This window comes from Typopeltis vanoorti, chromosome 23 (genome assembly GCF_054136105.1).
Source record: "Typopeltis vanoorti isolate ZY-2024b chromosome 23, IOZ_Tvanoo_1.0, whole genome shotgun sequence".
NCBI classification, from domain to species: Eukaryota; Metazoa; Arthropoda; class Arachnida; order Uropygi; family Thelyphonidae; genus Typopeltis; species Typopeltis vanoorti.
The window spans coordinates 2,125,671-2,144,900 of NC_143571.1; the positions used below are offsets into that span (position 1 = coordinate 2,125,671).

General features: G+C 36.2%; 1 protein-coding gene across 1 annotated transcript in view; it reads right to left on the minus strand.

Annotated features, from left to right (window-relative positions):
• The window catches only part of LOC150093572 (AP-1 complex subunit beta-1-like), a 287,854-nt gene that overhangs the window by 202,697 nt on the left and 65,927 nt on the right, over positions 1 to 19,230 (minus strand). The window contains exon 5 of the mRNA XM_090413097.1: positions 862 to 1,107. Coding sequence (XP_090269223.1) covers positions 862 to 1,107 — 246 coding nt within the window. The remainder of the gene's footprint in view (positions 1 to 861; positions 1,108 to 19,230) is intronic.

The following is a 19,230-nucleotide window of genomic DNA, read 5'->3' on the forward strand; positions in this document are numbered from 1 at the left end:
CATACTCTCATAAGCTTCCTCTACTTAGCTTTCCCGGTGTATACCAGATTCCTTGCTATTGTGGCTTGTCTTATTTCAGTCAATCTGATAGATCTGTTCTTGTCTGCCATGAAGAACATAAATCTTATATCAGGTATAATTAACATATGTAAATCTAGTCTGGCTGTACATATCTCTACTAAGCATAGTCTTGTGGAAGAAAACAAAACTAACACAAGAGCAGATTCCTTATAATGTCTTTATAAAGAAAGTTAAAAACTTATTACACATCACCCTAACTTGAACAGATCTGATGACCTTTGGGTATCTCCCATATAGAAGATATAATTCTTAACTTCTTTGAATAATTCCTAATTTTCATTACACACACACACAAATGTGTATTTTTTATTATTTTTTTTAATAATTAGGAATTTCATTAATCATTGTTATCTTACTAAAAATGTGGTGGCACTTTTTAAAATTCTGTTACTTGTATTTTATTGTGTTCCATTATTCAGTTGTATTCAAGATATCATTTAATACATTAAGGCAAAAATAACATCAATTAAATGTTTTAACCATGTAAATTATCTGTCTAACTTTTTGTATCATCACATGCGAAGATGCATTATCTTTTAAACAGAATCTCAAAACAAACCTTTGACAAAACAGTTGTAAACACTGAATTTCACAACTGAAGAGTAGGTCCAGTAATACCTATTTTGCTGCAGTAACAGTTAATCTATAACATGTTAATCTACTGTTTGACATAAAATTTAACCATATAAACTTTACAACATGACCAACAGCACTAAAGTTATCACACACTCTCTCTCTCACACACGTGCACACACACACACAAATAAACATTAAGAATACCATTGGATTTGAATCAGAGAGTAAATCTCTAAGTTGTTCCAGAAAACCTTGGTCCTCTACCAATTGGGCATTTATGTCATGTAACTTTGCCACAGATACTGCAGCTGTCTTTCTAACATATGGATCCTCATCCTTTAAGCATTTTCTAAGAGGTTCACACAGATATTCAGTGATCTTATCTACACGTATGCATCCCATAGTCCGAACTGCTAAAGCTCGAATAAGAGGATTAGGATCCTCACAATCCTAAAAGTAATATAAATCAATCAAAAAAATATCCAGAAACAAATACCTATAATTTTTAATCATTTAAATTATTATAAACTTATTTTAAAATAAAATCCATTCTAAAACAGCTATAAATAAACAGTTTAAAAATAATAATAATCTGCACTCTGTTTTCTGTTCTAAAGAGAACAAGTAGAAAAATAATAATAGTGAATGAAATAACATGAATATTTCCTCATGATAGCATGCGATTTCTTCAGGGAAAACTTCAATATTGAGATTATTACATACAACAATAACATATATTAAAAAATTACACCGACATGTAAAAATCAAGTACTGCACAGATGAAACTGAACACTAACTGCCAGTAAATATTAAAGAAGCCACTTGATGTAAAAACTAAAATAGTTTTCAGTCAGCATAGTCTATACAATTTCAAAATCATGCCAGTGGATAGCTCATATTTCAGTTTCCTTAAACCAATGCCAGTTACTGTTTTCTGTTTGGCTATGCTAGTTCAGCATGCTGTTTTACTACTCTTATTATAGTGATGCATGTTTTTCTCTTCCTTTTTTTAAAAAAAAAAAAATACTTGTGTAGTAATATTTTTCTTAATATTACTGAAATTCATTAAGACATACTGTATTATGTTTTCATGATGAAACTTTGGACTATCAAATACCAATAAATCTATATGCTAACTATAATGCATAATTTAAATAGTATTTTGAAATGCAACAGCTGAAGGTTAAGTAGTTAGAATTAACTTTAAAACACTAAAGGTTATGTGGAAAGTGTTACTAGCTAAGGCCTATTTAAGAGTTTACTGGAAGTTCCTCTATTTTAACTATTTGGCCCATTCATTAACTCAGCGTGGGAAGCTACTCAACACTATATTGTGCAATCCACTGGTTACCGTATATTTTCGCATATAATGCGATCCACAACGGGGAACTAGAAGTTTTGTTTGAAAACTAGCACTAAAATGCCATGTCCACATATAATGCGATCTGTTAATCTTGTTCCATAACATTATAAATAATGCAATACAAATTAACGAAAGAAATATTTATTTTAAAACAAAATGTCAAAACACAATACGAATTAACGAAAGAAATATTTATTTTAAAATAAAATGTCAAAATCCTTGAAATTCTTCTTCATCTTTTGAGTCATCAAACATTTCATTTATAAATTCATCTGTAGGGATTGCATCATCAGTGTAGCAGTTGTCGTCATCGTCTTCATGCTCTCCAATTTGTTGTGCGTCATCCTCACTTTCGTATATGACGTGATCTTCAGATCCATCCATTGAATTACTTATTCCACATTTAAGAAATGAGTGTTGAATCATTTCAGATGGTATCGAATCCCATGCTTCTTTAACCCAGCTGGTGACTAGAGTGATCTCAGGCTTCTGAAAATTCCCACACTTTGTCATCTTCACCAAACCAGATGACATCCATTCTCTTCATTTTTCAGGTAAGTGACATCAAGTTGACGTCAAGCGGCTGCAAAACAGAAGTCAGACCACCCAGTATGACTGCTAGGTCTGTACGTAGCTCACGTGCTTTCTCTTTGCTTGCCCTCCGTTAAATGCACCCGGAACATATCCCAGATTAGCATGCTTTGTTGACGTAACAAGCTACCTGGACGTATGTTCCATACTTGATCCCGCCACAATTGCACACCTTCCTCATCCATCCAACCTTTCTGATTGGCGATTCCAATCAGAAAGGTTGGATGACAATTACGCCTGGTGGAAATTTCATATGCTTCGGAATTTTCTTCCTTTTAAATATCACTGTCAGCTTTCGGCTTTAATTTGGTTCCGTCTGCCATGCATGCTAGAACAACAGTAAAATGAGTTTTTTCATGACCCGTTGTTTTTATGAAGACACCCTTTTCACCAACTGAGTTTACTGTTCGATTCCCAGGCATATCAAAGTACATGGGCGTCTCATCCATATTGCCAATTTGGGAAAGTTCATATCCGTGACACTTCTGTAATTTTATGATAAATTTATGGAAGGACTGCACTTTTTCTTCAAGCTGCTTTGGTAACTTCTGTGCAATTTTTGTTCGGTGTCATAATGTTAATGCTTTGCGTTCCATAAATCTGTTGCACTACCCAGGGCGAAGCAAGAAAAGATGAAACACCTGGTGTGTCCTTGAATTTACCATTCTTGAGTTGTAGAGCTCGAAAACGAATTGCATTTCTTGTTACTATAATTATTATTATTAATATTATTACTACCATCTTGTCATTGCGTCAAAATCCATTCATTTAGCTCTTCTTCGAGTTCTGGAAAGGATGATACATTGCCACGACGGACACGTTTCGTTTTGGGGATTTTTTCAAGACTGTCTTTTTGCTTACGCCAAAATCTAATATTATTCTCTGCTACACCAAATTCTCTCATAGCAACACTGTTATTATGTTCTTCTGCAAGCTGCATGACAAGCAATTTAAATCCTGCTTCAAAAGATAAACGTTTACGTTTCTGTTGGCTCATTTTCAGGCTGGGTTTGTTTAACGAATAATATTTAAAATGAACTGTGGTTAAACCGATATACCTAACTGTGTTCTATCTATCTCACTGTGCTCTATTATTAGCACCACTTACATTACTGGCTTCATGTGCAGATACGATGCGCTCGGTCGCCGAATGCGAGTGGGTCAAGTAGATTTGGTTGCATAGACATTAGGTAGTATATATTGTGTGTGCAAGTCTAATAAGATGTTATATTTTTTAGGATCTGCACATAATGCGAACCCCTAACTTTAAGTAGTATTTTTTACCATAAATTTTTCGCATTATACATGATAATATACGGTAAATGTATTTTTGTCTGTAAACTGCATATGTTAACCGGTGACTCTGCCTATTTTGCAGAGTGGCCGGTTAACTGGCCACTCTGCAAAATTTGTTCTGGCAGTGGACACTTGCCTGAAGTTTGTCAGTCCATTTAACACTGACCTTGAGTATTTACAGGTGGGCTTCACAAACAAATTTTATGTCCTTATAAGGAGCTAACATATACGGCTTTCAGGTGGCAAGGCATTGCCTTAGTTCAATGCATTCTAGAATTTTCCGTCTTTGGGCAGTGCGCATAGACAATTCCCAAAGGGATTATTTACATTAACAAACTTTTTAACTATATATAGACATACAGGTTACAATCTTAATGGGCTTGACTTCTGTAAAAATTGATGCAAGGCTTTCTGGTATTATTAAGCTACATCAAATTTTTACAACACTGTACATGAATTCTTACTCAGAGCTAAGACAATCTACTAGTTGATTAGATACTAAAGTCCTGTTTCATTTTTGTAAGTCCAATCACCGAGCATATCCACACATTATTGCAACTAACTGTTTCTTGCATACAAAGGAATTGAAAAGTTTCTATATCACCGAGCATCAGGATCTCTCTTGCTTTTTTTCTCTATCTTCCGAAAAAATTCGCACGGCTTGTTACCCTCTCTTATGGTCGGCTGTCTTCAAGTAGGACAACTAGTGATTACAATCATGAATCACCTTTTCCGATGTGGGCGAAGCTGCTCTGCCGGGTTCGGTCCACGTGGTTCCGCATGTTGATCGGTTTGTGCTGGTTTTCCACTGTGGCTGCACTGGTTCGCTATCTAGCCAGTGCCACTGGACATTGCTCTTTTCGACCGCTCTCACGCACCTTCTCCTGGAATGACTGGAACAGGAATCCTGAACAAAAGAAAAGCCACGAGTTGGCGTCGCCAAGCTCTATATATCCTTGCTGAGCTGTTCTCCCTACTACATCACTTTTCCGGCTGGCACCCAAAATTCTTGCACCCAGTACCATTCTCTCTTCCTAGAGAATGGTACCAGGTGAACCATTTTCTTGTAAACCATTCTCTAGGGAGAGAATGGTTTACAAGAACTAAAATCTTTAAGATTTTAGTTTTTGTCTCACTCCCAGCCTGAATTGGTGAAAAACCACCCAGTCTAGATGGGGCTTATCCTTGTTGGAGACACTCAGTGTTAGCAAGGTTCAATAACCCTATTACAGAATTCCGTCACGCTTTCTCTGTCCTTCTGCGTACTGCTCTGCAGTTTCCATAAGTTTGGTCCTAAACTTCTCAATTTTGAAAACTGGGAAATAAGTACTTCTTTAAACTTTGAGTATTCTAAAGTTTCTTTCAGGATAGGGGAGGAATATAGGAAGTTTTTTGCCTTCCCTACAAGTTTACTACGCAGCAGGATGAGGAGCTGAAAATCAGTCCACCTGCACACCTTCCTTAATTCTTCGAAGTAGCCAAAGAAAGCCAAAACGTTGTCGGTTTCCTCCCCAGAAAATTGTGAGAAGACTTGCAGTGAGTTGGTCCGAAAGAATTCGCAATCATCCATCCCAGAACTTGATGGATGAGTCATACCTGTATATAAGTTCACACTATAATTTTCCTTCTTGCACAATTTCTGTTATCAAAACTCCTTGCACCTAAATTGCCTGATCTTAACCCAAAATCTACTCACTTTGATTTACCACACTCCTTGATTAATCAAGTAAATCAAATCCTGTCGGCTGCACCATTGTTAAATTTTCACTGCTTTCCTTAATTGTTTTATGTGTTCTTTGTTTTTACTTTTAATTGTTATTACTATTGAATATCCCTATTATTTGACATAAATTCTCACGCTTGCTTTCACCCTTTTCGTTCTATGGCCAGTACTTAAATTGCTTGCATGTGCAAAACTTGGTAGACAAAGAAATTGCCCCCCGGATAGAGCCAAATTTCTTTAATACAAATCTGGAATTAACTCCATGTCAGAAATTGAAAAATTTGTTTGTTAAAGCTGCACCATCCAAATTCTTAGACAAGAGAATCTTCCCTGTCAGAGATTTAACACTCAGAATGACACATTATTCGATAATCAAGCAATTAAATTTCCCTATTACAAAAACCTCATATATTTTTACTCTTACTGCAGTTGTAGCTATCCCCAAATTTTAACTCGCACTGGATCTATTTTTTATGAGTTATGCATTGAGTTCACAGATCAGACAATTTGTTAGGTAAGAAAAAGAAAGGTTTATTCATTACTCTAATACGATATACAAATATCAAGATCACTTAACAAAACTGAATCTCTCCTACAAATTGAAATTGATTAACCAGACATAACCTTAACACTCCTAGTCTTAAACATTGTGAGACAATATCTATTATTAAACAAGACCTCATGGAGTCAAAGACTCATCTAGGAGGTCCTTTTATCTCACACATATCTCATCATACCGCGTCTTAAACACATTCAAACTCCTTGCAGACACCACACTCTCAGGCAAGGCATTCCAGTCACTCACAACTCTGCACGAAAAAAACCTGCCTCTCACTCCCCTACTCACACCCTCTTTATACAGTTTCCAGAGATGACCTCTGGTTCTCCCCTGATCTCCCACTATTCTCTGTAGAACTTCTCCACCATTGATCCTATAACAACCCCTTACCAACTTGTCTCTATCATATCTCCCCTCTTCCTTCTCTCCACTAGACTCTGCAAATTGCATCTTTTCAATCTTTCCTCATACTCGACATTCCAGATGTCAGAAACTACCTTAGTCAGTCGCCTTTGGACCCTTTCCAACATCTCTTCATCCTTCTGAAAACCAGGTGACCAAATCTGGGCACAATAGTCCATGTGTGGCCTAATCAAAGCCTTATACAATGGAACAAGAATCTCCCTACTTCTACACGTCAGTGTCCTCCGCATCATTCCCAGAAGTCTTTGTGTTGTCTTCATAATTTTGGTGGTGTCCCCTAAATTTTAGATCCTTATCCACTATCACCCCCAGATCTCTTATTTCCTCTACTTCCAACAATATATTCTCACCAAGCATAAATTCTGCATCCAATCTGTTTTCCAAATTTTAAAACCTTACATTTTGCAACATTGAACTCACATCCCCATTTGCTTGCCCAATCACTCAATTTATTCAAGTTTTCTTGCAAGGCCGCAACATCTTCACTACTCTTTATGGTTCGTCCCAACTTTGCATCATCTGCAAACAACTTAATATCTCCATTCAAATCTTCGCCAATATCATTAATATACAAGTTAAATAGTAATGGCCCTAAAACAGATCCCTGAGGCACTCCAATAGTGACTTTCCTTTTCCTGGATATTGCACCCCCATACACAACTTGTTGATACCTATCAGATAGCCAGTCTCCAATCCAATGCACTAATCTAATATCCAACCCCATCTGCTCTAGTTTGACTGTCAACTTATCATGAGGTACTCTATCAAAAGCCTTTGCGAAATCCAAGTATAATACTGTGTATCCTTCTCCTCTGTCCAAGGAAGCAGTCACTTTATTGTAATAAGTAAGTAGATTACTAAAACATGACCTCCCTTTAGCAAATCCATGCTGTCCATCAAAGATTATACCATTGTTGTCAACCCAACTCTGGATCCTAGTTCTCACAAGCTTCTCCAACAACTTAACCACAACACCTGACACACAGATAGGCCTATAGTTTGATGCTTGAGTTCGATCACCTCCTTTATGAAGTGGCACAATCTTGCCCTCCTTCCACTCTTTAGGGACTTGACCAAGTGCAAGACTCGTATTAAAAAAATATGTCAAGGCAGGTGTCAACTCTCTGGCACATTCCTTCAGAATACGCGGTGATATATTATCAAGTCCCACAGCCTTATTTACATCTAGTTTACTCAACTCCTCAAACACCTCTTGCTCACTTACAGTCAGTCTCTCCTCCCCATCATCAACTGCTCTTAATCTCTCCATGAAGTCACATTCACAAGATTGAAAGATCTTTATGAACTGCTCATTAAGTATCTCCACCACACAATCTGCAACAGCTGTCTTTATACCATTTCCTCCAATCAATATCATCCTTCCATAATCATTCTTTCTTTTGCTGGCTACATATCGAAAGAACTCCCTAGGATTCTTTTTGGCTTCATTAGCTAACTGCTGTTCATACCTCTCTTTAGCTACTCTCACCAACCAAGTCACCCTCCTTGCCTGGTCTTTGTAGACCTCATGAAATTGGTTACTTCCACTTCTCTTATGCTGCCTCCACAATGCCCTTTTTCTCTGTATTGCATGCTTAATCTCTTTATTCATCCATCTCACACCTACCTTATTTAACCTTCTCACCCATGGTATACATTTAGACATTGCATCTACTAAATATTTTTTGAAAATCCCCCAAGCTGCATTGATCTCTTTTCCAAGCTAACTCCTCATTCCATGTTACACCTGCAAGCTGTCTCCTGAGCTCTTCATAATCACCCCCCTTGTAGTTCCACATATACCCTTTTTTTACAGGGGTCCTTGCACTGCTGGCAACCACCCAAGTAATCACCTCATGGTCACTTTCACCAATTGGTGGATGATTTGATACCTCATTGATAATTACATCCTCCGATGAGATGACCAAATCCAAGACCCTTAATCCTCGTGTGCCCTCTGTTATATACTGTCTGAGGTAGTTATCCCTCAAAAACTCAAGAAACTAATTTTCTTTACTTCCAGTTGCTATCTCTTCATTCCAGTCTATATTGCCATAATTAAAATCACCCATAATGATCACCCTTTTCTTATTTGTTTGGCTTATTTGACTATACATTTCACTACCACCACCATCCAGGTCTATAACAACATCCCACCAAGTATTTGATTCTATTCACCTCTATCTCACACCATACTGCCTCAAAACCACTGGCCCCATTTCCCTCTTGTATCTCCACCTTGTATGGACATAACTCTTTCTCTATCATCAATAGCACTCCCCCTCCCTTTTTACCCCTTCTATCCTCACGAAACACATCATACCTTTCCATCTCTATTCCTGTCAGGATGTCATCCTCATCTAACCATGTCTCACTTATTCCGACAATCTCTGGGTGCACAGACGCAATTAGTGCAACCATTTCATCCGCCTTGTTTCTTATACTTCTAGCATTGGTATACAAACACAACAACTAATTTCTGGATCTACAGCTAGTTCCACTGATACCACTCACTCGATGTGATCTCTCCATGCTGGACTGGGGCCATTTCCCTTTCTGCTTCTTCATTTTAGAACCCTTTGCAATTCCATCTGTTTCCTTTTGATCCCTGATCATCCCATTACTTTCCTGCCTACACATGCTCCACCTCCTCTTGGAGCATCCACCTTTCTCACGCTGTGTATCCCTGTCTACCCTGAGCCTCCCCGTTTCCCTGCTCCTCTTGCACACCCATTCTCTCATTTTCTATACTCATACCACTCACTTCCCCATTCATTTCCACTTCTTCAATCTCTCCTGCTCTTCCACATCACTCCCCTCTCAATCTGATTCATTCTCTCTATTCACTTCTCCACTTTCCAGCAGCAGTCTCTCCAAGCGACTCGCACCATAACCACTCAAATGCAGTCCATCGCTCCCATACAGCTCACTTCGTCCCTCAAACTCATTCCACACATTAACAAACTGTACTCCCATCTCCTCACACATTTCAGCCAGAATATCATTCATAATCCTTGCTCTCCACCTCATTTCACCACAATCATACCTAGGCAACACACTGACTACCCTTCCTGTCACATTATTCTCTTATCTTTCCAAGCAGTCTCCTGACATTCATTTTGACATGCTCTTTTTTCTCTCTCAAATCATTTGTACCAATTAATACAATTAACTCTTTTTGCTCGTTCCCGCCTCATATTCAATGCCTCAATCACTCTACTCATTTCACCGCCTGGAAAACATACCTTGTGCATTATATTCTCTAGCACATGTTAAAAAATCAGGAATAAAGAAAAAGAGTGATTTGACAACCGTAACGGATGTTAAAAGGGATGAAAGTGAGGCGGAAAGAAACGAAATTGAGAGAACGAATGAAAGTAGAAATGGCGTGATGCAGAAATCGCAAGTGAAAAAAATCGAAAGAATGAATGATGGCGAAAGTTGGACACATGTTGGAACGAAAGTACTGAACCAAAGAAAGATGAATGACAGTAAAAGTGAGAAGAATGATAGTGAAAGTTGGACGTATGTTGGACCGAAAGTACGGAAACAAAGAAGGATGAATGAGAGGGAAAGTGAGAAGAGGGGGTCGAGAGTTAGAAAGTTAGAAAGATTTAATGATAGAGAGAATGTGTCGCGAAGTTCGGAAGGTGAACTGGATTGGATGAAGCAAGAAATGAAATGGATGCGGAATGAAATTAAGAGAATTCAGGTCAAAACTATTAAAATAAATCATGATGGCATGAAAGAGTTAACGAAAGATGAGCGAGTGGCGTTGTATGGTGACTCCATTATTAAAGGTCTTTCTCACCATCCTTCTCTTTCAAACGTGCACTCGCGACACAATTGGTACTAGCACTTTCTGTCATCAATTGCATATTCGCATTCATCAATTTCTCGTTCAGGTCACATTTCGCACACACCCTTCTTCCATCCACACTAAACATCCACAAATCATTTATGTAATCGAAGGAATACATATAACAGACCTCACACTTAACGAAACGACTGAAATCTAAATTAAAATCATGGAATGACAATGCCGCCGCCATTTTTTTTTTTTTTTTTTCTCTGCAGGTTACTAGGTCTAATATTAACGATTTCGTATTTAGTTTAGGCAAGAAAAAAAAAAACCACACTAATAATATCAGTAGCGTACAACGTTTACGGGCGCTCTTACTTAAACAATTACACATATATACTTAATTATTCCTAGTAAAACTTATCTGAATCAGGAGCTCTTCAAAACACGTCCGTAGCACTTGACCCACTAGCGCCCTCCCAATATCTACAATTAGTTAAATTTCTAACATCATCCTATTAAACTAACATTCTTGTACAAGCATTTATCTTATTCTAGATTCAAGAACTATCAGGCTATAATATACTTTAGCAATTCAATACCACACTGTACATGAATTCTTACTCAGAGCTAAGACAATCTACTAGTTGAATAGATACTAAAGTCCTGTTTCATTTTAGTAAGTCCAATCACTGAGCATATCTGCACATTATCGCACACTAACTGTTTCTTGCATACAAAGGAATTAAAAAGTTTCTACATTACCGAGCATCAGGATCTCTCTATCTTCCAAAAAAATTCACACAGCTTGTTACCCTCTCTTACTGTCAGCTGTCTTCAAGTAGAACAACTAGTGATTACGATCACGAATTACCTTTTTTCGATGTGGGCAAAGCTGCTCTGCCAGGTTCAGTCTACGTGGTTCCGCATGTTGATCGGTTTGCGCTGGCTTTTCCGCTGTACCGATGATTATGCATGCACTGGATCGGTATCTGGCCGCATAGCTGCCACCGGACATTGTTCCTTTCAACCGCTCTCGTTCAGGATTGAAAGGAACCTTTCATTCCTTTCAATCCTGAACAAAAGAAAAGCCACGAGTTGGCATCGTCAAGCTCTATATATCCTTGCTGAGATGTTCTCCCTACTACGTCACTTTTCCGGACGGCACCCAAAATTCTTGCAACCGGTACCATTCTCTCCTGGTTGCGTTCTCCACACATGCAACTTGGACCTCACGTACGTGACTGCCTGGGGTCAATTCTTTAAGCCGATTATCTCATTGTATACTTAGATCTCTCGTTCTCATGTTAACATAACTTTCACTAAATTTCAACTCTTATCAATTTTAGCATTATATTAAATAGGAGAATTTATAATTAAATGACTCTTTCATTATTTCTTATCAACCATTTCACTTATACCTATATACAAGCAATTTCTCTGGGAATTTTTTGTACCTGTTAAATCTGAATGAAATATTTTACAATATAATAAACCTTTCAAGATTTAACAACAATAAGATAGAACATTTAATTGAGTGGTCCCCAAAGGTAATTCCAAAGAAAATAATTTTGCTGTAGATTCCATCTCACTATATGGAGTGTATGTGTGCTTCCCATTTAATCATACAGCACGCTTTCTAATGCACATATCAGCCACTGAATTAGAAACTTTTATTTAATACAGTGGTTTCTGTATAGGCATAAGACTACCAATACTGATCCTCTTGAATTCCCTGCACATAGTTCAGTGAAATGTAGGTCAGGAACAGCCTCCATTAAATGCCTCAATCAATTGCTGCACATAGGAAGTTCTGTTTGTCTGTACATGCTTTCTCAGATGACAGTGATCTCATTCCTGACAAACTACCTTAGGACCACAAATGTGGGTTATCTTTCCATGATTAAACACCTGGGATATCTCACCTTTTGAGAAACCGGTCAAGCTCTGCTTTTTTTTTTTTTCCAAAATTGTGGCAACAGCCAGATGGGTACCTGCAATAAGCACTTTCTCAAACTCCGAAAGATCCTTTGTTTCTCTCATTGTGATCGACATTGACAATTACTGACCAGAAGCATTCTTAAATAGTAGCCTAAAACATGTGGTGACACATATGACCAAATATTCTGCATATACGCTGAGTAAGTGACATTTATCTACATATGCGTAAAGGTGTCTAATTCGGTAGCCAGTATGTGTACTTTTTTACATTGTGCTGTCCTTCAATATTAACTTTACAGGTCTTCCTTGGAGGCCAGATAAAAATCCACATAAAACTTTTCCAACATTATAAATTCAAATCAGCAGTCTTTCTATTTTCCAGTTCTCACTCCTTCCTTTCTTCAACTTGCTGGCTAGTGTTCCCAAATCCTGGAAACAGCTGTTCCAAAACTCATAACTAATGTGCATGTCTGCTACCAAGATTTAAAGCATACTCAGTGAAAGAATGGCTGCCATTAGTACACAGCAATTGCATGTTAGTGCTGTATGGTATAGAAAAACTATGGATAATAAGGATAATAGATTTTTATGTCGAGCCCTTATATGAGAGGTTGGCTGGTCAACCTAGTACTTTAGTACCATATATGGGTAGTGGGATGGGGAAAGGAGAAACTTGTTGACATTCAATTTAAAAGCCTGTATACTGTATTCCTTGGGAAATACATCAGGGGGAAGACTGTTCCACAGTACAGCAGTAGCAGGGATGAAAGAAAAGGAAAAGAAACTTGTTCTGTGGGTTTCAAAGTGTACTGTGAAAGGATGTTGCGTGGCAGCTGTACATGTTCCAATGGGCTTAGTACAGAGTGGGGGAGTTATTGATGCTGTTTCAGATGAACATTTTCCATGGAAATATTTATAGAATATACAAATTGCAGAGACTAAACATCTATGGGAAAGTGAGGGGAGTGAGTTGATAAGAGATGGATCATTCATCAGTCTAATTGCTCTCCTCTGTATTGAGTCAAGCATTTTGAGGGAGCTTTTAGGAGCCCCACTCCAAATGTGAGAACAGTATTCAATACCTGGGCGAATTTGTAATTTGTATAAGGTTAACAGCTGTTTTGAGGTGAAGTAACGTACGTCTTGAGCGAAAGAGAAAGCCTAGTTTTTTGGAAGCTGAGGATGCAATGGAGTGGAGGAATAGAGGAAATAATATACATTATTTTGTAATTCCCTAAGGATTATAACATTATGGTAAGCAAGCTGACTATTTAAATATATTTCAGTTTCTTTTGTCTTGCCAATGCTTAACCCCATGGTGGATTTGGCAATAAAAGGAATGTAACTGCATTAAGAAATGCAAAAATGCTTTATCATATAACAAAACTTAAATCCTCTTTATGAAATTACATTTAGTATATATAATACTGTAAAAAATGAACATTATAAGTAAATCACAATTACACAAGATTTTTCTAATAATATGATAAAGCCATGCCTGATTTTTGTTTTTTCCTCAAATTTTTTCCTAAATTTTCTGTGCATGCTGCATGTGTTACATCACACAAACAAGACTGGGAGAAATTTGCATGCAAGAAATTATAATCACATCAAACTATCTTCCTGTATCTTTTCCAATTATAACTACTGATTTACAACTTAAATACAGACTGTGTTGCACTAAATAATATTCCATGTAATTGCAGTGTTTTGAATAGCTTTTATCTTTGTACCTGTATGTCTTTTCCAGATCTATAAAACTTAAGAGATCCTACAGATTCTTAGTTTATTTTTGTGATTTCTCACCTGTTTGTCTTAATATGAAAATCTGATGTGATCTGAGAATGTGCCATTCCCTATTTGGCCTGAACTCAGCTTATTTTTCTCTAAGTTTCTCTTCTACAATTTTTCTAAGCCTCTTCCCAAGTATGCTTGCATAAATCTCAGCTAGGTGTCAGTATGCTAAATCCTTTTCAATTCTCATATTGTTGTATATCCCTTTTTATAGATGAGTACTATGAGAACTCTACTCCAATCAACTAAATGCAATCTTAAGACATGCCTTCTGAATGATGTTGTGAAACAACTGTGAAACTTTTATATCTCTATATTTGAGCACTTCTGGTCAAATATCATCTACTCCAGCTGTCTTTCCACATTTCAGGTTTATCGTAGCTTTTTCTACCTCAGGTACTGATATGCAAATCCTGGCTGCATTACTCATGAACATTTTCTACCACTATTCTGTCATTGCTTTTCATTTAACAGTTTTTCAAAGTAATTACTCAAGGTACCTAGAATATCTTTATAACTTAAGATCACCTTTATCATCTGATTCCTTCAATGCTACTCAAAGCTTTTCAATAGTCTACAGATCATTTGCTCACCTTTGTGATATTTATCTTTTACAGTTCTCACTAAAGTCTTCAGATAACTTTTGGTTATCTACTTTTAGACATTGCTTTGCTTTGTTACATTTTTCTCTGTATTCTCTCAGAGCATATCATGATTTACTTGTTAGGAATTTCAAAATGCTTTCTTCTTTTCATGATTGCCTCTTTACCTTCCTGACTCCATTGTGTAGTTCTGATTTTCCTATTCATGCAATCTCGTTTTATGCCTCTGGCTGAATCAATCAATGTTTCATTCAGAGTTTACCATGAAGTGGCAATGGTTTCATTTTTGTTTTCAAACTCTTTCATTTCTTCTTAAATAATATTCTTATAAAGTTGTAGTTCACTTCTAAAAGCTGCTCAGCTTTTGTACATATACAAGGGTGGTCTGAAAAGTTCTCGATCTAACAATGAAATAACGAATTTATAATTTCAAAATTATTTTTCTTTTTCAATATAATCTCCCTTAAGACTAATACATTTATTCCAGTGATGCTCCAGTGCTATTATCTCGTCCCTGTATTGGTTCTCAGTAAGATCTGCAATCACCTCTTGATTCGAAGAGATTCAATACAGAATACATAATACAATTTGGTCAACTAAATCCCAAGTTGTTAGTCCACCCTCTTTCATTCAGTTTTTCAAGTAGATACCTAAAGAGTATACCACAAGAAGATTGAAAATTAGTTAAAAAGCCCTGTTCATCGGTTCATTTTTTAAATGGTTACGTGGAGGTCTTCTTCGGTTATCTAGTTTTGACCTATATAAAAAAAATTTAAGAATGCTTTAGTCCATTCACAGTACTAATGTACTATTTGTTTACAAAGATAACAAATACCATCTCCCCCCCCCATTACAATTTTTTAGTGAAAATGACAAAATAAGCATGGAAATAAATAACAGAATAAGCAAAGCCAATATGGTGTAAAGTCAGTTTCCCTTGTAGAAACTAAGAGAAAACCTAACTAGAACTATAAAATAGAATCATAAAAGGTAGTGTTTAGATTGATATTAACTTATAGATCTCAAATTTGAATTAAAAATAAAACAGTTGAGATTAAATATGGACCATTAGTTTTGTTGAGGGGAGCCGTGAAATAATGAAAACAAATTAAAAATGTTTTAAGACTAAGTGTGCCATGTCAAATGTGTATGTAAGATGCTAAAAATGTAAATATTTGCATTTGATTTATGCAATATTTGCTGTGTATGTTTTGTATTGAATATAAATACAATAAATATTATAATAATATGTCTGTAATATGATTTCTTTTTTTTGATGGGGGCCGTGAAATATTTTAATTTTTCCAAGAGGACCTTTACATCCATAAGTTTGGAAAGTACTGCCCTAGAACACTGTAATTAAGGGTCATGATTTGGCTGTCATACCTAAATTCATTCCATACCTTGATTTTTTGCATAATATTAAATGCAGTCCTCCTGACCTTTCAAAGTAAAGATGCAAACTATGGTTTGAAGTTGCTGCTTCACTGTTTAGAAGCAAATTACCTCCATGTAATGTATCTACTACTGAATTCAGTGTACTGCTTTCATTAAAACAAAAGAACCATATATCTATTTGAAAAGCAGATACAGGAAAAGTTGAAGTGGTAATGGATATGGCCAATTATGAGAGGAAGATGGACTACCTTTTACAGGATATCGGCCACCCATCAAGAAATTAATTATATTATAATCCTACAAAAATACAGATTAAACGTTTGCAACTATCAATTAAATAAGTTCCTTAATGAAGCTGTTAGCTGGAATCAAAATACTTTGTATAAGTTATGCACTCATTTTGGAATTACTCTTCATTTATATGGTCTGCCAAAAATTCATAAAGAAGGTTGTTCAGTAAGGTCCATTGTGAATTGTATTGACTCTGACACATATAATTTCTAAGTTTCTTTCAAAATTATTAACTGCTCATACTGGACAATTTAGATCATTCATCAAGAATTAAATACGTTTTCTTGAAAAAATCAAGTATATTCAAATACAAGAATAAAATGTGTTAATCAGTTCTGGCAGTGTTTTCTATTTACCAACATTCCATTATCTGACATTATTAGTTTACCTTATGATGATTTCCTTCCATGTTATGAAGATTTTTGAATTTGATATAAAGTCAGGATATTTCAGCTGGAAAAATAAGATCTTATAAACAGAGCAAATGCAACATGGGTAGCCCTGTCTCTACCTTATCAGACATATTCTTTTTTCAACCATCTGGAAGATAACTTGTTCTCAACCATTCATCCCATCCTCTCTTTGTTAAGCGGACTAGTTTGCTTGTCAATGATGTTTTTACTGTTTGGCCTCATTCTGAAAATGAACTCATGTGGTAACCATCCTGCATCAGATCAATAACCATCACCCATACATTCAATTCACCATGGAAAATGAAAGTGTTGATAGTTACAATTCTTGAACATCCTCCTTACTTGCACAGCCTTTGATACTTTGCCAACTAGGTTTATTGGAAACCAGCCTTTACTAGAAGATGCATTCATCAAAAGTCTGCTCATCACACCTCCCAAAAAATTGGTGCTATCAAGTCATTAAGAGAGCACATAATGTGTTCTCCTCTCCCTCAAGCTGACAACAAGAACTTCTCACTATCAAAACTTTAGTTGAATTAAATGGTTATAGCCCTCATCAAATCCAGCAGATAATTGACTCCAATGTTCCAACACATCTAACAATTCTTCAATAGACCACAGGGTCACAATCCCTCATATTTCTAGTATCTATGAACCTACTGATAGATTTTGAAGAAGTTTTGCCTTAATCCCATATATTTTCCTAAATCCAGCAGATAATTGACTCCAATGTTCCAGCACATCTAACGATTTTTCAATAGACCACAGGGTCCCAATCCCTTATATTTCTGGTATCTCTGAACCTATTGGTAATCTTGAGGAAGTTTCGCCTTAATCCCATATATTTTCCTATCACCAAAATTTCTCATCTGTTACATTTCTGATCTCATCTCTTAATGTCTTATTTTACAGATATTCAAAATTAGTACATACACTTTCAATGTCTTGAATCATATGGGCCAAAGGAATCATTTGTTATACTGAATTTCACTGAAAATAATACTGTTACTAATGGAGCTTTAACTAAAAATTTGCAACCATCACTCACAGCAAATTAGTTTGTTTGCTATACTGAGAGTTGACTATGATTTGTATTCTTCTTCTTCTTCTCTTCCGTCTAAGACGGGTTGAGTCTTCTCTTGAGCAGGATCTTCCAGTCTTCTCTATTCCTTGCTGTTCGAAAAAGTTCCTCATATGTTCTGCATCCTGAGATGTTCTTTATTAATTTCAGCCAGGTAATTCTTGGTCTTCCAGGTCTTCTTTTTTCAGTTGGAAAAGTATTGATTAGGATGTTAGGAAGTCTGTCTGCGTCCATGTGTAGTGTGTCCAAACCATCTCAGTTGTTGTTTTCTAATTTTTTCTATTATTGTCTTTTTATACAATAGTTCTTGTCTGACTGTGATGTTTGTTTTCTTTTCTATCCAACTTGTTCTATTTATTTTTCTTAAGCATTTCATTTCAAATGCCAGCAGTTTTTTCTCTCTTTTTTTTTTAACTGTCCACGCTTCTGCTCCATAGGTGACTGTTGGTATAATTATTGCTTCATATAATTTGATTTTGACTTGCTTAGATATCTTGTTTGTTTTCCAGATTTTCTGTAATTTTCCCATGGTGGTCAATCCTATCGCTATTCTGTGTTTGATTGTTTTGAGTTCATCTATTGTTTCTGTTAGTTTTGATCCAAGGTATATGAAGATGTCTACTTGTTCTATTTGTTCTCCGTTTAAGGTGGCTGAGATGGTAGTTCTGTTCCTCCCTATTTTCATCACTTTTGTCTTTTGTATATTTATTGTCATATCATATGTTTTACAGGTTTCGTTTAGCTTGTTGATCAACTTTTGTAGTTCATTTGGGGTTCTTGCAAGAAGGACGAGATCATCTGCATATTTGATATTATTTATGTTTAAACCGTTGACATTGATTCCAGGCTCACTGTCTATTGCCTTCGTTACAACTTCTTCTAGATATATGTTGAATAGGCATGGGGATAATGGACATCCTTGCATTATTCCTTTTTGGATCTCTATGGATTCTGTTGTGAGTGTGTCCTTTTTAATTATTGCATTTGTCTTAGAGTAATATTTTATCAGAAACTGTATTATATATTTGTCTATTGCTTTTTCTAGTAGAATTTTAAGAAGGATTTCTCTGTTGATGTTATCGAAAGCTTGTTTAAAGTCCACAAAACAACAATATAGTTCTTTATGGTCTTCCCAGCTGAGCTCTGCTAGTTGGTGGAATGTGAAAATTTGGTCTATTGTTGAATAGTTTCCTCAGAAACCAGCTTGTTCTATGCCTATCATTTCTTCGTAGGTGTTTTTTAATCTATTTTGTATAATTCTTATGAATATTTTATAGGTGTGAGGGAGTAAATTGA